At 40.4% G+C, this 25,356-nt stretch overlaps 1 protein-coding gene across 4 annotated transcripts in view; it reads right to left on the reverse strand.

The window, feature by feature from the left end:
* Window positions 1-16,857: 16,857 nt before the first annotated feature.
* The window catches only part of SMARCE1 (SWI/SNF related BAF chromatin remodeling complex subunit E1), a 36,537-nt gene continuing 28,038 nt past the window's right edge, over window positions 16,858-25,356 (reverse strand). For all 4 annotated transcript variants that reach the window (XM_088474656.1, XM_088474653.1, XM_088474655.1 and 1 more), the window contains 3 exons: window positions 23,987-24,088; window positions 22,285-22,534; window positions 16,858-17,707 (listed from right to left, as the gene is read on the reverse strand). In XM_088474656.1, coding sequence (XP_088330782.1) covers window positions 17,484-17,707; window positions 22,285-22,534; window positions 23,987-24,088 — 576 coding nt within the window. In that variant the 3' untranslated portion in view covers window positions 16,858-17,483. The remainder of the gene's footprint in view (window positions 17,708-22,284; window positions 22,535-23,986; window positions 24,089-25,356) is intronic.

Consider the following 25,356-nt stretch of genomic DNA (forward strand, 5'->3'; position numbering starts at 1 on the left):
CTAGCAGAGACAACATCTAGTGAACAACTACAGATAGAAAAGGGGTAGCCTATTAGAATATTTTATTTGTAAAATATTCATTAAAGTAGACACAATAGGTATATTTTGAGTTTTTATATCTCCATTTAGCCAAACCAATGCTGCACTGCATAGGGATCAAATTTAAGTCCAGATAAATTTAGAGGGTAATTCAATTGTTTTTAACGCAGTGTAATTAATGGGTGCCCGACAGAGCAATTCAATTGTTGCTCTGTTCAGGCGCGAGATCTGCGGAAGTTTCCATTTCTGCTTTCAGCCGGAGGTGGCGTACAGAAATGTGAGAAAAGTCCGTGGTTTGGGCTAAACCAGATGCTTTTGGGCACGACATGCACAAAAAAGTCATGGGCGATTGAATATCGCACCTCAATCTCCCGTCAACTTTAGACGGGAGATCAGGCACAAAAAACAGTTGAATTCCGCCCTTAGAGTTGGGATGGGGGTCCTAGCTCAACTGTAAATATAAGTTGAAAGTGATGACCAAAGCTCAATTACTGTCACTTTCAAGGCCATTGTCTGTTTAAAAGGACTAAAATAGCTCTGTGGACATCTGCTGATTGGACATTATTGCAAAAATGTGTAACTGACGTTCCAAATAGGCAAATTGACATTTCAAAGCAGGAAGAACAGCTTTTGCCCTGAATCTTTACATTTGCTTTATTGGGTCAGGTGCTGTGTAGATATGTATTTTGTCCACTAGATGGTAATAATGTTCTACTAATAAAGATATAGTAATTGGAGACATGTTTGTGCTTTTCCTTCTGTCTCAGGCATACAGTCAAATAAAGTCCCCGATTTACATTCACTGGTTTTATACATAAATAAAACCTATGATTTTTGTGGAATACACCCAAAATTGTAGCATGGAACAAACTAAGAAGTATTACCTGTCTTCCAAAATTGACAATTAAAAATACAAATATTGTATTAGGTGCTACCTTGAGTTGCAAATAATTCTATTCACAATTAAACACACACAAGTAAGGTGCTTGAATGTAATAAGACATCACCCAAAAAAAACAGTGTACCATCCCCATACAATGTGGTAAACTTGAGGACAAGACATAATAACTTCCCATATGAATAGACATAAACAGAATATCCCTGTGAATTCACTTCGGGCCTGATTCAGCAAGGAACGCAGTTACAAAGACGCATGCAATCGGTTGCTGCGTTCTGCGCATGCACATGCATTGCAGTGCATGTGCGCGAACTAGCAATTGCGATGGAAACTGTGGACCTTATTCAGAGCCGGACGCTATTTGCGAACGGTTGTTCAGAAAAAGGGTCCGGCTATTTAAATTGAGCGTTCGCTCTTTGCGGTCTGTTGACGCCTCTATGTCTGAGCGAGCGAACGAAACATGCGCTCGCTATTTTGTAAAGACGCCCTCTGGCCGTTCGCATCATACGTCATCTCCGCTATTTATTAGATTAATCGAGTACATCGAAAGGTTCGCAGTGCTTGTGGTAGGTTTTACTTCCCGCAATCACTGCGAGAAGTTCAGGCTAAAAGACAACCAAGTGACGTGGTCGATGATGCTCCTTCACTAATTATGCACACCCATTAAACACCCGTTTTGACCGTTTGGCACGCCTGCGTTCGGATCTCCACTCCCCGTTTTCAAGCACCTTCCCCTGTTACCACCCACAAACGCCTCATCCTGTCACTCAAATTAGCAGGCCCTCGCTGTTTTGCGATCGCACGATTTCCGACCGCAATAACTAGTTGGCGCATGCGCATTATGCCCCATACGCATGCGCAGTTGTGCGAACATCGCTCGGAGCGAATGAGCGGCCGCTTACGAGTGGCTCTGAATCAGGCCCTGTGTTTGCAGAGGCTACTCAGACCCAGAGCAAAGTGATTGACAGGAAGTGCAGTTTGTGGGTGTTGATGGGGGGGATGGTCGGGCGAACACAGATGTGCCAGTGCGTTTCAACGCCGTTACATGGGCGTGCATAAATTATCCTCTGTGATACCTGACGCTTATGGGTCCGATATTACCGATCATTTTGCTATGTTCCCCTAGAGGGCCTGATTCAGCATGGATAGCTATTCTGCTTATACACACGCAACTGCATTGCTAATATCAGCGGTGCAATGTAAATGTGTGCATTCACATTACATATGTAGCCTGACATAAGGACGCCCACTTCCCCTTACTCACATCCGTATACTAGGGGAACATAGCGAAACAATTGCCAACATCGAGTAACATCGGACCCATACACACAGTTAAGGAAGCCCAGACCTCACTCAGGCATAGCTAACTTCTGCGCACGCTATGAGACCTCAGGAGGTGTCAGGTTTCGCAGTGGCTAATTTATACACGCCCATGTAAACGCACTGGCACGCCTGCAATCGCCCGACCACCCCGTCACCACCCACAAATGGCACTTCCTGTCAATCACTCAGCTCTGGGTCTGTGTAGCCTCTGCAAATGCAGTTTCCATCACATTTGCTAGTATGCGCACCCACACTGCGATGCATATGCATGTGCAGAACGCAACAATCAACCGATTGCGTGCGCCTTTGCAGCAGCGTTCCTTGCTGAATCAGGCCCAGTATACTGATGTAAGGGGAAGTGGGCGTCTTTATGTCAGGCTGCGTACGCAATGTGAGTGCAAACATTACATAGCACCGTTGATATTAGCAATGCAGTTGCATGCGTATAAGTAGAATAGCGATCCATGCTGAATCAAGCCCTTTGTCCATAGTGATATATATGTATCCCTCCTTTTTTAGTCAAAAATGTATTTACACATTGCACTCACATTGAGTAGATAAAAACAAGCATGTAAACCCACAATGAGTGGGAGTCCCCTGGATACACATGCTTCAATGGTTAATTGCTCACTTCTGGCCAGATAATCTTGGCTAGCAATGAAGACATACCCAGTCCCGGTAACCAGCAGTCCCATAAGCACCAATACAATATTACAGCAGTGTCACAGAGGTCCTTTGTCACAGTACTTTAACGCATTTTCGATCCACAAGGGTTCTTCCTCAGAAATTTTCCACTTCACTTCATTATCTGATATGCTTCAATCGGCCCATTTCATGGGTCAGATTCAATCAGTCGTGAAGCTTACCCCGCAGCTGATTGCCTTTATTGAATAGTGACAAACTACTGCACGCGCATTAAGCCCCAGAAGGTGCACTTAACGCAAATTTTTCTATCAGCCTCAAGAGCTGAAAGGAAAAATCTCAGTTAAATGCACCCTCTGGGGCTTAATGCGCTGGGTAACCAACAGATTGCTGCTCTTAACACGAACACCTATGGGATAATGCACGATACCTTCAGGTTAACCATTCGAGGACATTTTCTAAAAATTTAATAACTCCTGGTGTTACACCTGGAGTTTTAACCGTTGGTAGACACAACAGGTACTTTAATCTGCCCCTTAGGGTTAACACTGCCCTAGCCCACATTTTACAGCAATGATCAGATACAGTTATTAGTCCTGTTACACTTCTGTACAGTAGTTTTTATTGTTGTGTATTAAAGTATTATTGAACTTATAGAAATGTTTCCAGATCTTTGTAAAACTGGAGCTTGACTGTAACTTTGTATGTTTTGAATATGCAGAAATTACTTAATGGAATTGTGTTTATTGAAAAATATAAAATGTTCTTTCACAGCGGACAACTTCTCATTAGAGATGTGCGCCGACCCCCGTGTTTTGGTTTTGGATCTGTGGACCTGATTCAGACCCGCTCGCTAGATATGTATGCAAATTCAGCAAGGCAGGCGATTGCATAGCAAGGCATAAGCACACCCACTATGTCTTAGCGTGCGATCGCTCTGTGTATGCAGACGCCCACCAGCCTGTCTTAAGACGTCCACTTGCGCACGTCATTTCCAGGAAGTGTATGCAACCATCGGTAACATCGAGTATCATCGGATGCATATGCAGCACTTGTGGTTGACCATACCCTACCGCAAGCACTGCAAACGGTTCAGTGTAAAATTAAGCCAAGTGATGTGTACTATGCGGCTGCCTCTTAATTATGCACGCTTTTGAAACAGCTTTAAGATGCTCAGGCACGCCTGCGTTCGCACCTCCACTCCCCCGATTCTAGCGGCCAGCCCGTCACCACCCACAAACGGCTTCTCCTGTCACTCATTCAGCCCGGCAGTCTATGCGCAGCGAGCGAACGTTTCCCGTTCCCTTGCACTGCGTGCGCATGCGCACAATGCAGACATTGGCAGTCTGCGTGCGAACGCTTTTTAGCGAGCAGGTCTGAATCAGGCCCTTTATCGCCTCGTGTTTTGGATCTGGATTTGCCAAAACCGCCCTTGCGTGTTTTGTTTTTGGTTCTGTATTTTCTTCAAAAAATCATAAAAACAGCTAGAATCACATAATTTGGGCCTGTTTTTGTTCTTACAGTATTATTAACCTCAATAACATTCATTTCCACTCGTTTCCAGTCAATATTGACCACCTCAGAGCTCACAATATTGTTTTCAATATTCCAGTTTAGGCCCAAAATTTGCACCAAGCTAGCTGGCTGACTAAACTAAAAAGCAGCAGTGGGCGGCACAAACATGTGGCAGTTCAACTTCCAACATGGCGCATCAGGAAACAAATGTTTTTATTATTCAAGAGGCCTGAGGGAGTTGGAGTATGTATGTAGCTGAAGGCAGGGACAGGAAGGGTTGATTGGTAGTATATTTAATTTTATATTTTGATTCCGAAGTAAATTTATGAGGGAGAAGGGGAAGGGAGGCATTTACAAAAAATATTTACTCATTCACATCAGTCCTTGCCACCAGAAGAATCCTTGAGTGCCATGCCTGCTGCTGTTGCTGGGAGTGGATTTTCATCCCAGAAGGGGACCAGGAAGACTACTAGTAGTGCTTTCTAAAACAATTGACTGTTAAATAATCCTTTACAAAGATTCCACTTGAAACTTTTTCCCAACCTGTACAGGGACATTAAAAAAAACATAGTTAGTTAGTGGCCTTCAAACTACCGTAGTACCCACTGTCCACTTAACGAGCACAGATGGACAAGCGGAACAGAGCAAATGCAAGATTTCAGATTTAAGGTTTAAGTCTTACATTGTGTATTTCTTGAGAATCCTTGAGTGCCATGCCTGCTGCTGGGAGTGGATTTTCATCCCAGAAGGGATGAAGACGTTGTTTCATCTTCCCAACGGACACAGATCTGAAGAGATGTAAAGAGCTGTTGATAAGCAAATTGTCAGCTCAAGTGACACGTGATGCGATGGCTTCTCCTTGAGTTTCTCCAGCAAGTGCATCTGCTGAGTAAAAACTAAACTTTCAAAACACCCACTGGTGATGCAGTTGAGTCAACACAACCAAGTTTTGACATTTGGTCGGGTCAGAATTGCCTACAATTAATTCCACCTCTACCGTGAGTGATACGGTCACCATTCAAAAAATGGTTGAGGACTATTTAAAAATGTTTAATGATAGCATCCAAATAGGCATGTCAGACAGTCCGTTTGACAACTAGCAGGATTGAAAAAGGTAATTTGGAGGCCCTTGCACAAACTGGCGTTGCTTTACTTGAGCTGCCCACCCTCCAGTGTGTACTCAGAAAGAGTTTTTAGCACAGCCAGGAACCTTGTCAGCAATCGGCCTATGAGACTACTTCCTCAAAATGTGGAAAAGATGATGTCCATCAAAATGAACTACAAATTCTACGAGGAAGACCTTTACCGTCAATTACTTGCAAAAATGACAGAAGTACCTGTAATGGTGGATTCCAGCGGGGACAAAATAATATTGTGTGAAGATGATGTATACACTGATGAGGGTGAGGATTCGGATAATGATGATGGTGACAACATCTTGCCTCTGTAAAGCCAGTTTGTGCACATAGAGATCATTGCCAGCAATGTCAGCTGCCCATTGGTAGCTTGTTTTGTGGAAGGCCAAACAAACCAATCTACGAGGATATTGTTGATATTGTTGGTGGTCAAGCTGGCAGGTGCTTGCATCTAGCAGAGAGAAGGGAGCTAGCTGACGCTGGACTGCTTCTTGTTACTTTTTTAGCCAAAGTTTCTGATTTTTGCAAAAATGTTTTTGATGGATGCACTGCAGATGGTTAAGGTCCCTATCTCTACTAATTTTGGCTTTGCAAATGGTAGTTGTCAGGATTTGAGTTCAAATAATTCCACACTCAAGGATTTTCTGGTCTTATGCCCAGACGTCACCCCTGCCTATAACCCCAGTTTATATCGTTACCCCAGACTATACCAGCACCCAAGCCTATATTGTCATCCCTTCCTGTAAAATTTACAGCTGCGCTCCCTGTTAGATTGGGGATTCATTGTCCACTTTAGTGGATGTGTGCTCCATTTTAGTCCATATCACCACACTCCCTACACATCTTCTGACCTGGGCTACAGCAGGAGCAGCTGCACTCTGGAATACGGTTGCATGGAGTTGCCCCTCTGACTCGCTGAAATTCAGGCAGAGGGGCCATGGGTAGGGAATAGGGACACTATAATGAGAGAACGCAGGTTTAGCTGCTTTATTCCATTTATTAAACCATATCCTCTATTTTCACCATTTGAAAATATGTTTATGTGAATCTCAGCTGAGGCGTTTGTGATGTCATTATGTTTAATATATTATGCACGTTATTTAGCACTTTGTTGTGGTCTTGTAATCGGCGTGTAGACTAATAATTTATTCATGATTGAGGAAAGAAATTAAAAGTTGCATTTTTTTATTGCTAACTTTGTGTTATTAAATTGTAAAATTGTGACGTTTCCACTTAGTGTCACAAGATTTTTTTTATGAATAAGAAAAGAATAACACACTGCGCTACCACTTAGTGTCACAATATTTTTTATGAATACACTGCATTTCCACTTAGTGTTACAATATATTTATGAATACACTGCGTTTTCCACAGTCACAATATTTTTTACGAATACATGCATTTTCGACTATCAGTGTCACAATATTTTTTACGAATACACTGCGTTTTCCACTTAGTGTCACAGTATTTATTATACACTGCGCTACCACTCAGTGTCACAAACAATACATGTATGAATATTACACTGCGTTCTGACAGGCAGCGTTACAGTAAAAAAAATAATAATAATATAGTACACTGGGGTACAGCACAAAAAATATATATATTATCATTAGCTTTTATTTTTTTATACACTGGGCACCCTTGGATGGACAGACCCCGATGGACACAGCAGCCACTGCCCCTTGATGGACACAGATACCCCTGGATGGACACAGCAGCCCTTGGATGGACACAGCAGCCACTGCCCCTGGATGGACACAACAGCCCCTCTTGGATGAAGCACAGCCCTGACAGCCCGGCACTCGGCAAGCAAATGGCGCCGATCACCTGGGGGAGGAAAATTTTTACAATCCAAAACCCGCGAGAATCCGACAGCGGGATGATGACATTTTGCCTCGCTTTGAGATCCGAGTCAGGCGGGAAAACCCGAGCCGGACTCGGATCTGCAAGTTCGGGTGGGTCCAGCTCTCGGAGAACAGGACCCCCTCATCTCGACTTCTCAGGCATATCCCAATATATCTATTTGCACAGACAGAAAATGCAAGGTGTTTTTGGTAGGCACCGGGTGATGGGCTGCAGATACAGCAGAAGAAAGCTTCTCAATAAGGCTCTTGGGAATATGCAAGACACAGATATCTACAGCGCAACAGTGGGCTTACTTAGGTTTCACAGCCTATGTACTTTCTAATATTTAAGGTTGATGTTGTGATTTAAATTAATAGACATAAAGGTGAACCAACAATATTACTCTGATCAGATGATAAATAGATTACTCTCCTTCTGGTGAGCTATGAAATATAAAAATGTCCAGTCAGGTTTTATTTATTCAGAATATAAACAACGATTTCCCTTGCAGGAGCTACAAATTATATATTGGCATTTGTTATAGCCCATTTTTTGGGATATATTGGAAATTAATAGTTTCAGGTCAGAATCAAGTATCACTAGTATGTAACACGATAGAAAGCATGAGATTCCTGATCATCAGCCCTTACAGGAGTCATCCCCAAAGCTTTTTGGAACTTGCCCGTGTTAGCTAACGCCATCTTCATCTTCATCCATGCAAACTTCAATAATTTATTATGGAGAAAGCGCAAAACACTTTTATGCAGCATGATGATCATCTATACCTAGCTCTCATGCTATGTGTACAGTGAATTATGTAAATCTGTTTTAGTGAGCAGTCTTGGACCATGTGGTAGTGTCAGTATTACAAAGTTTTACCATGGCATCCCGTGGTTCTGTACACACTGTGGTCTGGGTATAAGCCACATTGAGTTGATGACAAATCTTAAGAATAAAATGATCATTTCACTATAGGACACGTCTCTACAACACAACCAGGACCAACATTTCAGTAGAAACAGCATATTTAAGGTAAATACCGCCCTCTAGTGGAAAACATTGATTACGAGTCTTCAAAGTTATCTATATAAACAAAAAGTGTTTAATTTATGTTGGGATAATGACCACAGACCATTGAGTAGTAAACAGCAATAATGGACATCTGAAAATGTGCAAATCCTTTAGGGTTATTTTTGGCAGGTTAGTATGAGATGTTGTACAAAATACATTAGTAAGTACTAGTATGTATACAGCGGTGTAACTTGTGGCCTGGATCTCAAAGCATGCTCCACTATGGCCATAAGCTCTGCAACTGCTGAAGAACCTTTTTTTTTTTTTTTTTCAAATGATTAAGTATTAAGAAAACATTATGTAATGACATCACTGTACAGCAGTCCCACTATGTATATTATAATACTGGCTTTATGTTTAAGTACTGATACAGAAGGGGAGATGTATCAAACCTTGGAGAGAGATAAAGTGGAGTGAGATAAAATACCAATCAGCTTCTAAATGTCATTTTACAGGCTGTGCTTGAAAAATAACAGAAGTTGATTGGTACTTTATTTCTCTCCATTTTATCTCTCATTATCTTCACATCGTCTGTGGCTCCAGCACGGTTTATATAGGTGAAAGTGCAGATGAAACAAGGCAACCTTCTATAAAAGGATGAATGGTACATACTGTACAAACAGAGAACAGTCCTGATGCAGGCAGAAGAAAGCAAACATGCATTGCAGAGTCCTCTCAAACGTTTCTCATGTACAAAAGCAATGTTCTGCCAGAACTATAGAGGAATCAGACTATATAATATTATATTATTATTTTATAGCGTGAAAAACTACTAGCTGCCGTACCGGCTGCTGCTCCGGTTCCATGAGAGAGAGAATTCCCTCTAATCTCCCCTGACACTGTTTACAATGTTGTGAAATGTGCAGACAATACAGATTAGTCTGGTACTCTGTACTGTGCAGAATTACAGGACATTGCTGCAGTAATTACTATTTGTTGTGGTTGTAATGAGAGTTATTAGTTTGCATTTACAAGCACACATTCACATCTTACACTCATTAATATGCTCTAGTGATTAACTTTAAATATGTTGTCAGCAGAAATTAATCAGGAAATTAAAAGCTAACACTCATAAAACATTCTACACAGAGAAAAAGGAATGTGTAATCCATTCACTCGTACTAACACGGATTAAACTGTCTACATGTCCCACCTGTTATACATTATTATACCTGACTGCAGAACTGCACCTTATATGATTGAATGTAAAATGGAAAATACGACTGATATAAACAGAGATAAAATACAGATACAGCACCTACAAAAAGTAGTCATCCCTTTGGTATTTTCCACATATATTTTATATAATGGAGTCAAAATGTACTTATTTGGAAATTGTTACCAATGCTCAATGCAAATATTCTCTAACTAGTTAGCAACCCGTCAAAATGACGGGACATTGTCGCGGCCATGAAAAATCTCATTTGAGCGCTCAAACGATTCACTTTTTGGCCATTTCTGCTCGCCAGCTCGGGGGGCTGCAACTAGAAATGTCAGCACCTTGGGAGAGAGTGTTTGGGAGCAAATGGTCGATTACCATTTGCTCCCCCATACATTACCAAAATTTCATTCCAACCAACTAGTTGGATGGTTAAAGAGATAATCTTTAGGCATATGGCCAACTTTAGTAAGGAAGATGAATATTTACTTTCTAATAGTTTGTTGTGTTTACATATTTGTAATTAAGTTAAAGCTTTAAAGTTTTTTTTTTTCTTTAACATTTTAGAGAGTATTATGCGTTGATCATCTAGAATGTAAGCTCTTGCAAGCAGGGCCTTTTTCCTTTGATTTCTCAACATAATTATGTAACCTTCAGGTTATTATGTATGTACTGATGGCAATTTTGTGTGATCTATTCCCTTTATCGGGTGCTACAAAACCCTGGTGGCGTCATATAAATAAAAGATTATGACGACAAGTGGTAAGAATTCCTATATACATGCATCTTTATTTAATGAAGAAGATAGAATATAAATACTTTTTCATAACCACTGTGTTATTTATTTTAATTGTATTAGTTTTATTTAAATAGTTATGATATAATCAATAGTTGCTTAATTTGTATGGCACAAAAGTCACAGCATTATTGGATAACAGCTGTTGGGGTTGGGTATGAAATTCCGGCTGTCGGTATGCCGCTTGTTAGAATACCAACAGCGGCAGCCTGACAGCCAGAATCCCGACACCCGTAGGAAAACATAGTAAGTATTTTCTCATGCCCTACCCCTAACCTCCCCCTCCCCGCACCCTAATCCTAACACTCCCTCCCCAGTGCCTAACCATAACACCACGAAACTTACCTTCGGAATGCCAACGGTCGGGATACTGGTGCAGGGATCCCGACCTGTCGGAATTTCGGCACTGGTATTTAGACCGTTGGAATCGCGCATGCCGGGATGCCGACTACATCCCGTTGAGCGGCATGTTTTTTAAATAAGTACATAAAGGTAAATGGACATATTGTAGTAGATTTACTCAGGAGCAGTATTTCAAAATCACCAATCATCGGTAGCTTGGACTTATAGTTTTAAAACAGCAATAGGAATAAATGCTAAACAACTCTGTTCCTATTGTGGTTTTAAAACTATTGGTCAAAGCTGCAGATGATTGCAACCCATGCTTTAGTAAAGCTACCCGATACAAAAGTAACGAACTGCAGCCAGGTTTGGTATCTTAGCACTAGGTACCAGAGACTGATACCCCTTTTACACCATAGCTAAAACCCGGGTTATTGCAGAGTTAACCAGGGGTTGGTTAGGTGTAAAAGGGGCCAGGGTTGGATTCCCAGGTGGAGTGACCCAGCAATCCAACCCAGGTTATTTGCAGGGTTTAACGCAGGAACGACCCCTGTAACATTGCTGCTTAAAATGGGTAACCCGGGTCCTGTTTACAGAATGGTGATTTCTGAATTTTCATCTCATCTCCAAGCGCCGGCAGTGTGTAGCGTGAATGGCGCTGGCCATGGAATAACCCAGGTCGGCGCCACGGTCTGAAGGGGAGTTGTCCCTGGTTCCAAATCCCATGTCAGACCCAGGAATTTAGTGTAAAAGTTATATGAGAAGATGCACTTTCCATGCACAGCTTTCATGCATAACTTAGATGTACTAAAACTGGATGCACACCTTTACGATCAGCAGCTGATTAGGTAAAACTCTTCCGATGAGCCATGCAGTGTCCCCAATTTGACCTACATTTGTGGAAAATTCTGCAACAATGTTGGGAAGAATTTTACAAACAGTATTTTATTTACATTGTAGAAAGAATGCCCGAGTGTGTTGGCAGTTATTATCTGAAAAAGGTGGCTACTTTGGTAAGTAAAAAAAACTTTGATTACATATTGTTAAACAAAATGATTCTATTTACTTTTATCCCCAATTGTTTATCTGTTCTATGCTTTAATATCAGAGTACATCGAGACATTAAACTACTTAACCTTTAATATAAATCGGGAATAACTTTTGTATAGCTACGGAGAGAAACCTACTTCATCTTTAGCTTTTTCAGATGTAGGGTGAATTTAGATAGATCCCAAGTATGCTTAGTCCCCCTGGAGTGTTCGCTTCAGTTGGAAGGCTATTCAACGTACTACCATTTAAATAAAGTTATTGTTTCAAACCCCACAACTATTACTTTTCCTTTCATTCTTATTTTGTTGAGGCTTCCATTAGAACTATATCTTCCAGCCAGGAAAAATATCCCAATTATCCATTAACATTTTGGCTTAAACATGCAATTGACTGCTTAGAAATATGCTTGGCTTTAAAAACTGTTTACTTTCTGTAGTGCCCCCTCAAACCCATTCATCATGACACTAGACCTGGCCAAAGCTTCCACAGATCAGGGCCTGCCGAGGCAATGAGTTTTGGCTAATACATTAGATGTCTTGATGGAAGCTGAGCTATACCTGAGTGCCACAGCACATCTGCACATTGTTGCTGATTATACACTGCTATTCATGGCAGCAGTTTACCCATTTGCAAAATTATGCGCCATGACACAAGTTTCATAAAGTTCTGGAACGGTTCAAGAAACATGTCAGAGAAATCACCAGACTGCCATGTGATCCATAGATCTCAAACCAAACAGCCTTCAATGTCATAAGTGGAAGAAGCTATTCTAAGTTTATGTTTGCTATGAATTAGTATGCAACTAAAGGTCACATCAAATCCTACAAAGGCCAGCAACTTTGTGGAGTAGTTGAGATCAGAGTTAATTGTCTTTTCTGAGGGTAAATGAGGAGCACTGTAGGTCTGCCTAAAACAAGATGACGCTAAGTAAATATTAATAACACAAAATTAAAGAGAATGTCAAGCAAAGTTCCAAAAAGCATTTATAGAAAAAAAAAAAAAAAAAAAAAAGCTATAAAATGCAGCTTTGATTTAAGGGCTTATCTTCAGGAAAAAAAGTAATGTTAGATATAAACACTAATAACCTATATAGAAAAAAGTAATTAAGTTTGACTTACTCATAAAAATTATTCTTTATCTACAGCCAAACAAAACATCACTATTTATGAAGGCAAAGTTCTTGTAAAAAGCAGGTTCCCAGTGTAATTAGAATCTGGCAAACTGACAGGAATATACTGTAGTAAATATTGAATGGCTGCAGGAGCACCTGTCATTTTACTGACAAGAAACAATTATACCTCAATTCATAAGTTTGGTAACATGATGTGTATTTTTCACATTCCTATCTGTCAGCATTCACCCCTCCTTTATATATGCTGCATTCATTAGGTATTTTATATTATTATTATTATCATTTATTTATATGGCACCACAAGTGTTCCGCAGCGCCTTACAAAGTACATAAACAAGTTGTAGACAAGCGACTTACAGAACAATGCAATACAGGACCAGGACATGGTTATATTATGGTAGATCAAACTCTGTAATGTCCAAACACAGTGAACTTATTTATTAACATTTAGTTATATAGTGCCAGTATATTCCGTTGCACTTAACAATTGATGCAGCAGTACTACATAAATATGTGCAAAATTACTAGTGCCTCAGTTATATCACTAGTTCAGAGGTTCCCAAACACGGTCCTCAAGGCTCCCCAACAGTTCAGGTTTTAGAGCTATCCATGGTTGACCACAGGTGGTTAAATAAAATTGACTGAAATACTAATTAAGTCACCTGTTCTCAACCGTGGATCTCTCTAAAACCTGAACTGTTAGGGAGCCTTGAGGACCGTGTTTGGGAACCTCTGCACAATTTCAGTAATAGACGGAATGTTCACGAATATTAGTTTGTTCAATGGTATCACTGCCTCCACTGTGTGCAGGTCATAAGTACATTTTAAGACGCATCATTTTTATTGGGATCATGTTTCACATACAGAGATTAATTAAATCACAATTATGAATTACAACCACATTATGAAATTAGTCAATGAATGGATCATGCTGGCCATTGTATTACAAAATAGAAACAGCAGGTAAGATCCACTTGGCCCATTTAAAGATAACCCAATAATGACACTTGCTCGCACTTTTGTCAGAATAACAAATTATACTTCCACAGAGCAGAGCACCAATAGGACTTTAGGAAGCCGTCTGCTGCACTGTACAGACATTCCAGAGAATTGCGTTAACAATACAGGTCAAAGCTGTATTTTCACATTGATATGCTCAGGAAGAACACATACCATCATATTGAAGGTCCATATATACTACTCCACCAGACAATGCCATCATAGGATAGGATGCAATTCCATGCACATATAAAAAGAAATGTGTGCAATATTATTGCATTGTACTACAGCAAATCTCTTTATAAATAAAATAAAGTCCCTAGTTTAGAGGTCTGTCACTGCGTTCGGGCTAATCTCTTGAACCACTGGACGGATCTTGACGGGGTTTTCACTATTCTATACAGCATTGGTCGAGGAAGGTTTAGTTGAATGAACCATTCATCTGTGACAAAAGGGAGCCAAACAGATGATTTTAGTGGAGTTAAGTCACAGAAAAAAAAAAAAATAAATCTTGCACCAAGCTGTTGTATAAGAGCTGGCCAGGGTGCTAATACAGCAAGAGCATCTAAAACGGAGGCTAGGAGGAAAAAATTGTTGTGCCGTGTAAGTAATTTACTGACTACTGCTGCATGGCCGAGGGCTGCGCTTTGATTGACTCGCCAAGACAGTGAGAGCAAGAGATAGCAATGTGCCCTGTTGCTTAGCAGCAGCCTTGAGAGGGGAGGGAGTCAGGGACTGAGCAGGGTTACGTCTGAGGCAGACAGAGTGAGAGACAGCGAAAGCATGAAGATGCCCTGATGCAGAAACAGGAGCCAAGAAAGGCATAGCTAGCAGGATTTTTTTTTTTAAACCATCGGAATGCCATCAAATGATTTCCATTAGATGGTGGCAAACACCAAATGGTAAAAACACTACCATCAGAACAAAAACATCAATGGCTAGTAACAACCCTACGCTGAACCCACAGACATACTACAGCCACCACTCCTCCACCGTGAAATGCTTCCTCTGCAACAACCTTAACACACACACAGTATACATACATATTCACTTAAGAAAAAAACCATACCGTTACACTGACAAACATGCTTTAAATGAGCAGTGCAAAAGTGTACACTACTACACAGGATAAGTATGCACATGATATATTCCTAGATTGTCTGTTAACACATCACAAAGCTAGATGTAATTACTGTGACAGGAGCAGTGATATGAAGTGCGGGGAGAATGGAGACAAGCAGGAAACTATAGTGTTTGTGTGGAATAGGATGTTGGAGTTTCAGGCAACATGAATTTATTTTGGATAGTATTACATTTATTTGAACTCAATTATTTGAGTAAATAAATATTGTATTTACAATCACTCGGGACAGCCATGGGGCATGGATTTGCACCCAGGTTTGCAAATCTGTGTGCAATTGGCAACAGCCATATAGAGACAACTCAGTCCTCTATGGTCCTTTTATTGACAATTTATAATTTGGAAAAGGAGACATGATCAGGAACTAGTTTGTAAATTATTCAAATTCAGACACTTTAAATTTAAAAGTTCACTTACTTTTGACTTGGCCAACATTAAATTTACTGAATTTGGCCTTTATAGATTGAAAAGGAATATAGTTATTAGCATTCACCAGCTTCTCAATGCAAAGTGATTATTTCCTTCCATGGATAAATAAAATACCACTAAGAATAAATTACATAAATTGAAACGTAATTGCACCCTAGAATCCGATTAAAATTTCAGAGTGATTTCATACTTAAAAACTTTAGATCCAAGAGATATATAATCAGAACCTCAAATTAGAAGATGCTAAACATGCCAACAATCTAATCGTTAAGCTTAGTGGAAATGATGAAAAAGGAGAGCTGGATGGAGATAATACACACAATAACCCGAGGAAGAATAAGTTTTTAGATAATGTTCCATTCATCTCTAAATGTAATCTTAAATCTAGAGAAATAAAAAAGAGCCACACATAATAACTATCCCTTTCTAAATAGGACATGATTTTGTCCACTTGCATTGCACCAGAACCTGTTACCGTATTTAATAAAAATTTTAAAAAGTATTTCAGCCTCCCATGAGTTGAAAACCCATCCCTTGGTTGCCACAAATGCTACCAGGTTGCTATTCATGGTCAGTCTGTGCAACTTGCAATATATAAAGTACACGTGCTCTCCAATACATCGGTAGGACCACAAGGACAGTTAGATCAAGACTCAGGGGACATGGGCTCAATATACTGAAAAACAAAACTCATAGTGTATTGCAACACTTCACCTCATGCCATTGAGGTAATATAGAAGATTTATCTCTGACTCTAAAGGAGATAATTGAAGGGACCAAGAGGAGGGATAAATCCTTCTTAAAAATTATATTTGGGTGAAACATTAATTCCCTGGCACTTAAAGGATTGAATGGTTCATTAGACTAGAGTCTATTGTTGCCTAGATTAAGATCTGGTGGTAGCATATATTAAAGAATCTGGATGGACCTCTACACAGTTAGGTCTGAAAAAAGGATGTTGAGGATTTGTGCTCCATATCAGATACAATATTATACCTGGTTCAACCAACAGGTGAACGGGAATATGAACGTCCAGTGGGGAATACCACCTATGTAGTAATACAATTGAAGTGTCCACAAAATAACAATTATATCTGCAAGTCATACCTGTGATATTATGATTGTAATTTGACTAATTGTAATTTGTGATTTTAGGTTTGATACATTTTTTATTTTATGAAACAATTTTCTTCAGTATTTACTTCTTTTATTAAAATGGTTTGTAAATAAACCTACACCAGCACAGTGGAAATCCTTTTATGCATGTGTAAATTTGTCATCAAAATCCTTTGCATATAAAACTACTTTTCCAAACCAAAAAAAACAACAAAAACAAAAAAGTTGTCAATTATTTTATTTTACTTGCAGTTCATAAAAAAAGGTATTAAAATTACAACTTGATACACTTGGTTAGCTAATAACACAACTGCATAAAGATCATTTGTAGATCATATTCCGCTACAAAATTGTAGTACTGTGGGGATTAAAATGTAATTTAGATTGCACCCGAAGAGTTAAAACAACCACAACTTGAAAGAATGAGGTTTCACTGCTGTCTTAAGTATTGGAGCAGGACTATTCTATACCTCAGTGTATGAGAAGGACAATCTGCCAACAGTATACAATTTAGAGGGGATGTCCGTTAGACTGTAGATTCCTTGCTACAATATCCTTTGACAACCATCTCCAAGGGGCAGTTGTCCGTTCCTTGCTATCCTCTTCCACACTGCATCAGCAATTCATAACATAATAAGGAAGCAGTACACTGTTGACAACAGTACCATGGAGAAAGATATTAATGAACAATGTACACAGAAAATAAAATAAATCAGTAGTAACTGAACTACCACTGTAGGGGGAAATGCACAATCTTCATATTTTAGGAATGACACCAGCAGCGCTCACTGATCAATCCATGGGTGACAAAAATACAATAAACAGGCTGTTTTCAGCTAAATAGAGTTCAGTCCTTCCGGTCTCCTTCTTCTGCCACTTGGTCTGTAGGGGGTTCTTCCACTGTACCACTGTTACTCTCAGAACCTGTGTTACTGTCACTTGTTCCTTCATCCAGTGTACTATCCACTGCCTCCTGCCCACTTTCCTTGTCATCAGGGGTTGATGTACCTTCCTCTCCATTCTGCTGGCTCTCACTTGTCTCCTCTGGAGGGGGTATAGAGGGGGTGTCAACTGGATAGAGAAAATGGCACAAAATGTTATATTGTGTGTAGAGGAAGGAGATAAACTGATTTAAAAAATATAATAATTTTCTCAAAACAACCTAAAATGTCCTGTCCTATCTTCAAGTACCATTAAAAACATTCAGAGTAAGGGAGGGGAAAAGCAAGCGGTCAATAAATTAAATTTTGCTTCCAGAAACACAATGCAAGAACAGTGTAAACAATAATTCACCTGGCACTGTATTCACATCTTTCACTGTCTCATGCTTCCAGCAAAGTAGAAGCCAAAAGCCTAAGAGGACATTTTCTTTAAAAAATTAAATTAAAACAGCTTAAATTTGAATTGTACAGTCCCCTTGGGCTATCAAATGCTTGCTACTTTCTTTTTCATCGCAAGAATGAATTGTAGAGGTACATTTCAACAAATACTATATTATATGGTATTATAAAGGGCGTTTTACTCGCTATTGGCCCCAAAGTTATTCTTTTAAAGCAATTGACATGATTTAGTGAAATGTGACACAGACATACCTTGGTCTATGAGAAACATGACGAAGTCATAGCAAGTGTTCGCCATAGCACCCAGGCGTGAAAGCCAGCTGTTCACCACCCTAATCAGCAGAGCAGCCCAAAATTCAAATAGGGGTGCCACACAGCGTGCCAGTGAGGATGGCAGTTGAATTTTGGAGCCACCACTGCTAGTCAATAGGTATTTCTGCTTCTGACAGTTCTGTTGTGTATGGAGGAAGACACATTCATCGTGTCTGCGTTATATCCTTCAGCGCAGGGGTGCCAGACTCATGGCCATCCAGCTGCTGTGGTACTACAAATCCCAGCATGTCCTGCCACAGTTTTAGCATGCACGAATAGCCAAACTGTGATACTGGGATGTGCAGTTCCACTGTAGCTGGATGGCCACGAGCTTGACATCACTGCTTTAGCAACTCCGTTTTCCACTATGTGTGGACAATAAATACACGATCAACTGTGTACCGGTTCATATCTGCACGTAACACATAGACACAAGGTGGGGCTGTAATAAACTTCACTAAATTACATCAATTACTTTAAAAGATATAAGAAAAAACTTTGGGGCCAATAGAGCGTGAAACACCCTGTATTAACTTGTTCTTCTCAGGCCAGTCTACCTACTATTACACAATATATAGCTTAATAAATGTGGCATTAAAACAGAAAACAAGTAGAACATCGGCATCAACAGTCTAAGGCTAGTGTCAGACAAAAAGTTTACGGAATGTGGTCTTTCTCCACTAGAGTATTGATATGCTAGAGTTCCCTTACTAACAATGCAATTAGGTGTACAATTTACACTAAACCAGACAATTGTTTTTCAGAATTTAATTTTCAATAGGGAGATAAAAGTTGGTTGCAGTGGTTTAGTACAAACCCTAAATGTAATGGTAGCGCTGCTATACTCAATGAAAGTTGTGGTTCAGGTACATAAATAAAAATGCCACCTTGTAAAATGCAGTATGTAGTGCTTTAAGAGTATAAGTGCATTCGTGTCAAGGGACTGACTCCTACAGCCATGGCCAAATGTTTTGAGAATGACAAATATGGGTTTTCACAAAGTTTGCTGCTTCAGTGTTTTCAGACCTTTTTGTCAGAGGTTACTGTGGTATGCTGAATTACAAGCATTTCATAAGTCTCAAATGCTTTTATTGACAATTACATTACATTTATGCAAAGAGTCAATATATGCAGTGTTGACCCTTCTTTTTCAAGACCTAGCGTTCCCGCTAGCCTGTTTTAGCGGGGCGCGGCGCCCTGCCCTTCTTCTGGAGGGCAAAAAGCACCCTGCCCTCGAGGAGGGCAAAAAGTGCCCTGCCCTCACAGCCTGCGGGTGCCGTTCTCACCCGCGGGACGCAGTGTCCCGCGGGTGGAGAAACATGCGGTGTCCCGGTCACCGCCGGAGAATAGACGCCGGGCGCATGCGCCCGGCATCTATTCTCCCTTTCTGCAGCGCTTGGGGGCTGCCCGGCATGACCACGCCCCCTTTGCGGACGCGCGCGCCTTCGGCGCGTGCATAAGATTGCCCTCTCTAGCTCCGGCGCTCTGCCTGCCGCCGGAGCTAGAGTTAACACTAAAGACCTCTGCAATTCGCCCGGGCATGCTGTCAATCAACTTCTAGGCCACATACTGACTGATAGCCGTCCATTCTTGCCTAACCAATTCTTGGAGTTTGTCAGAATCTGTGGGTTTTTGTTCGTTCAATGCGGAATAGTTTCCTGGCCATGGACCCAAAATGTTAATGTTTTGTTCCCCGAGCCACTTAGTTATCACTTTTGCCTTATGGCAAGGTGCTACATCATTCTTGAAAAGGCATTGTTTATCACCAAACTGTTCTTGGATGGTTGTGAGAAGTTGCTCTTGGAGGATGTTTTGGTACCATTCATTATTCATGGCTGTGTTCTTAGCCAAGGGAGTGGGCTAACTCACAATTTTGCCTGAGAAGCAACCCCACACATGAATAGTCTCAGGATGCTTTACTGTTGGCATGACACAGGCCTGATGGTAGCGCTCGCCATTCTTTTTCCAGACAACAGTTTTTCCAGATGCCCAAAACAATCTGAAATGGGATTCATCAGAAAATAACTTTACCCCAGTCCTCAGCAGTCCAATCCCTGTACCTTTTGCAGAATATTAGTCTGTCCCTGATGTTTTTCCTGGAGAGAAATGGCTCCTTTGCTGCCCTTCTTGACACCAGGCTATCCTCCAAAAGTCTTCGCCTCACTGTGCGTGCAGATGCACTCACACCAGCCTGCTGCCATTCCTGAGCAAGCTCTGCACTGGTGGTGCCAGTTTCCGCAGTTGAATCAACTTTAGGAGACAGTCCTGGAGCTTGCTGGACGTTCTTAGGCGCCCTGAAGCCTTCTTCACAACTATTGAACCTCTCTCCTTGAAGTTCTTGATCCGATAAACAGTTTATTAAGGTGCAATCTTACTAGCAGCAATATCCAAAAGCCCTTTTTGTGCAAAGCAATGATGACTGCACGTGTTTCCTTGCAGGTAACCATGGTTAACAGAGGAAGAACAATGATTTCAAGCACCATCCTCCTTTTAAAGCTTCCAGTCTGTTATTCTAACTTAATCATCATGACAGAGTGATCTCCAGCCTTGTCCTCGTCAACACTCTCACCTGTGTTAATGAGAGAATCACTGACATGATGTCAGCTGGTCCTTTTGTGGCAGGGCTGAAATGCAGTGGAAATGTTTTTGGGATTAAGTTCATTGTCATAGCAAAGAGGGACTTTACAATCAATTGCAATTCATCTGATCACTCTTCATGACATTCTGGAGTATATGCAAATTGCCATCACAAAAACTGAAGCAGCAGACTTTGTGAAAACTAATACTTGCGTCATTCTCAAAACTTTTGGTCATGGCTGTACATAAAAGGTGTCAGCACTTTTGGTCTGCAGAACTTTGCTTTTTTGATCAATCAGGAAAACTTGTGCTATTTGTTGGCAGTATATTCCATCCTAGAACAAATTGTCAACATATTTGCCCAAGGCAAGATAACACAATGGCCTTTTTAACAAGAAAAAAATAAATAAATAAAACAATAGCACAATATACTGTACTCTTGTTGCCGCTTACAGCGGAGAGTGGGGCCAGAAGATGTAGCTGCAGCACTGCATTGTCAGTTGTGGCGAGTTTGGACCCTCACAACGAACTGTTAGTTGCAGACACCGCTCGTGGTCAAATACAAAGCCCATACAGTTTGTATGTGTGGGAAAACGCACTAATTGATACCGGAAAAGTGCTTAAGCACCTTTTACCATAAGAAGAAGGGGAGCATGATAATTCCCTTTTGTATACAAATAAGGAAACAGACCTCCAAATATTTAAAATATCAAGAATACACTATTTGAATGAAGAATAACTTTGAGACTAAGGGGGTCAATCCTATTAGCCGCGATGATCTCGCCGATGCGAGCCATCGCGGCAGTGGCAGCACTTTACGGCAGCCTGGGGCAGCAAGCAAAGTTTGGTGAATTCAGGGCCAAGTCGGGCTGTGAAGGGTGCGATGTGCTGATCTGTTGCCGGCGTTTTAACGCCGTTGCAAGGCACATCGCACCCTTTGCGCGGAATAGGATTTGACCCCCTAAACCGTGTCATATGTCTTGCCACTGACTTAACAAAATATGCATCTTGGTCGCATCGCTAATGTGACATTATCCTGCAAAGGTACCCTGGACATTTACGCTGGCACTGCATGCAGCTGCAGTGTGTGACTCAGACGCTAACCTGTGTATGGTCATGCTTAATCTGCAACCTTCTACCAATTCCTTTACACCAAAACTAGTAATCCTGTGCACTATAAGAGACTTTGTATGCGGCTATGAGGAAAATAAAGCAAAATTGGAGAAAAAATATGAAATACGGCGCAAAAAGGATGGGTGTGAGGACACATCTGTATTACTGAATAGAGAGCAAGAAAAAAAAATCCTCAAGAGTGTTTCAACATACATTTATAAATGAAAACAAAAAAAAGCTAATTGCCAGAGTGTCACATATGTATCAGTATACATTTGGTAATCTGTACTGGATGCCACAACATACCTATTGGTGTGCACACACCCGTCTCCATCGCCATCTCTTCCTCTTCATTTTTCTCCTCGGACTTTGCAGATTCCGGCTCCTCATCGGCCACAGACGCAGCAGCAGCTGCCGCCACTGCGCTCTGGTTGCGTTCAGCCTGCTCTGCCGCTTCCTTCTCACGCTCCTCCTGCCGTTTGCGAGCCTGTTCCTCTGCTTGAGCTATTTCTGCTGCAATTTTATCCATGTCAACCTCCACTTTCAGACTGCACAGCTGTCATAGATAGAGAGACGGTAGAAAACAAAAATACAATGACACAAGATTGCAAGAGTTAAGAAACCTGTAAATTCGTGAAAATTTTAAATGGTTACACATTTATTTTTTTAGGTTTTAAATCTCTTCATTTATTTAAGAGTATTAAAAAGACAGTAGTTGAAAGGAACTATTAAAATTCAGATCCCATGATGGAAAAGGCGAGGCGTACGGAAAAACTGTCATGTTTAAAATGAATTATAGACATTTTAATGAAATACCCATAGTGACTATTAAGTACACACGATAGCTTACAACACACGTGGGCCAACTTTTTCATGGCAATTTGACATATTGTGATCTGCAAAAGTGAATGGGATAAACGAATAACAAATACGGGAGAGAGAAGGTGAGGAGCAAGTCGGGATGTGGGCCACTGCATAACAGAGTCACCATGCCTGGCAGTAGAGTACTAAAGAAGGGGAATCAGAAACACCAGACCCTATAAAACTGAATGACTATATTGTGTTGGAACACTACATATATTTTTATAAAGCATGTTCCACAGTGCTGTAGAACGAAACAAGAGTGGAATGTGAAGCAAAGGGTAGGGATGACATTCCTGGTGGATCTTACAAATATAATAAGAAAAAAGGGAAGCAAAACAAAAGGCTGACATTATTTGAGCAGTAGTGCTGCTGCAGGTGGAAAATCCAACTGTTCGTGTATTCTCAATGTACCATACAGCTGGTTTCTGTCTGGACACAGAAACCAATTATGTGCCACAGAAATAAAGTGCTTTGGGAGGGCACCGAACAAATGATTAAATAGGGGAAATACGGAGTTGTGCTAGAAGAGATTAAACAGGTGATGACTTCAAATCCAGTCGACATGAGAGAATAGATGGGGAATGTAATAGCTGCTTGAAGGTGTGCTACCATGGTTCATTTAAACTGTAAAAAAAAAAAAGTTCCAAACTAAGGAACATGGGTAAGCATTCCATAGTACAGTACTTGCAGTCAGGAAGAGAAATTGGGTGATGAGGTATAAATGTAATTTCCACATTTACTCGTAAACATACAAAACAGATAATCATGCACTTGTAGTAGATACTGTTATTGAATATGTAATACGTTGAATTTTGCAGGAAAGGCCTACATTTTCAGCACTGTAACTAACATGCCCTTTTGCAACTTTTATTGTGCAGAGTGATTTATCAGTCTTGCTTCCTAACGGGTCTCACTTAACCAGAGTAGTTTATTTTATAGCTGCTTTATGAATACAACTGTAGCTTAATACATTGCTCAAAGACGCTAAAATAAAAAAAATAAAAAAGAAGAAGAAGAAGAAGATTGTAGGTAGATATACAAGAAATAAATTACATCAACTAAATGGGATTATCCACATTCAGATAACTAACACAGCTACCAGTAAGTCAGTGTACATATACTCTCTTCTCACACCAAGAATTACCCTTTTAAGTTCATTGTTGAAGGATTCAGTACTTTCCAAGAACTTTCTCTTCTTTTCCTGGTGACGATCTTCAATCTGTAGCAGCTCGGCCTCCAACTTGCGCTAAAGGAAGAGAAACTTATTGGTCAGTAGACACTGGAACTTGGTCATCCCTATTAACACTTTCTAGTGGATGCAATGCATTCAGAAACTCTGCACAGTATACAATCAGGGACACGGCATGTGAAGAGAACGGCAGTGATGTAAAAGCAGAATATGAAGCAACCTCTGATAATAAGAGCTTACAGAATATAAGGGTAGTTAATACAGATTATGAAATGGTTACTAATTCTTTGTCTGGAGAAAACAAAGTGTTAACTAAATACAATGCTAATAACCACCTTTTCACATCACTAATCAATATCAGATGAATTTTCAAAAAATCCATTTACAAAATGAAAGTTGCCTATGTAATAAAACAAATTATGTAATTACCTAGTCAAGGGCTACAAAAACATTTAAAGAGAAAAACACACTCCCAAAAAATTCAAATAAATAATCGAGCAACAAACTTCTACTTCTAAATTGTTTTGACTAAGAGGTTCGGCAGAATGTCAAAGGACATTTCTCCAGCAAACTTATCAGTGTACGTGGCAGTGTTTCTCAGATCGCAGGCACTAATAGCCCACATAACAATTAGGAGTTGCTCTTACAAAAGATATTAAAAAAAGACATACATAAGTCTGAATTTGAAAATGCTCTTATACGAAAACACACACATTTGAATATATATGGGTATTGTAGGATCTTGTCCTAATTGAATATATTTAAAGTAGGGATGTGCAGGCTCGGTTCTACTCGGTTCCGTTCGGTTCTTTTTACCGGATCTTATTGGGTTTCAGCTGTCACGAGTTTTGGATAGCCAATAAGATTCGGTAAAAAGAACCGAACGGAACCGAGTAGAACCGAGCCTGCACATCCCTAATTTAAAGCAGACCTGTAACTTACACAGTGGAGACAGCAATTTTGTGGGTTTTCTTTTTTTTTTTTTTTTAAAGTCTTTTCAAATGTAATAAACTCATAGGGATGGATGTTCAGTGAAAATTGCATTTTTATTAAAAAGACAACCACTGAATTACTTAAATAAATTTTCAGGTCCACTTATATCAAGGAAAACACTGCCAGCCAGCTTACAATGAGTGCAGCTGAAGTAGCTGCCTGCTGTCAAGAGAGTCTGTGGTGCAGGGAGAGAAGAGATTGTTCACAGCAGTGTAAATTGTACATAACTGTGTTACGTCGTAATTAATTTAGCATTAGCCTTTCAGATACGCACCCATTCACCACACCTGTGGATTTGGGTGAGGTTAGTTTCTAGTTAATCTCATCCTGTT

The sequence above is a fragment of the Taudactylus pleione genome, unplaced genomic scaffold (genome assembly GCF_031769625.1).
Source record: "Taudactylus pleione unplaced genomic scaffold, aTauple2 ptg000155l, whole genome shotgun sequence".
Classification (NCBI taxonomy): domain Eukaryota; kingdom Metazoa; phylum Chordata; class Amphibia; order Anura; family Myobatrachidae; genus Taudactylus; species Taudactylus pleione.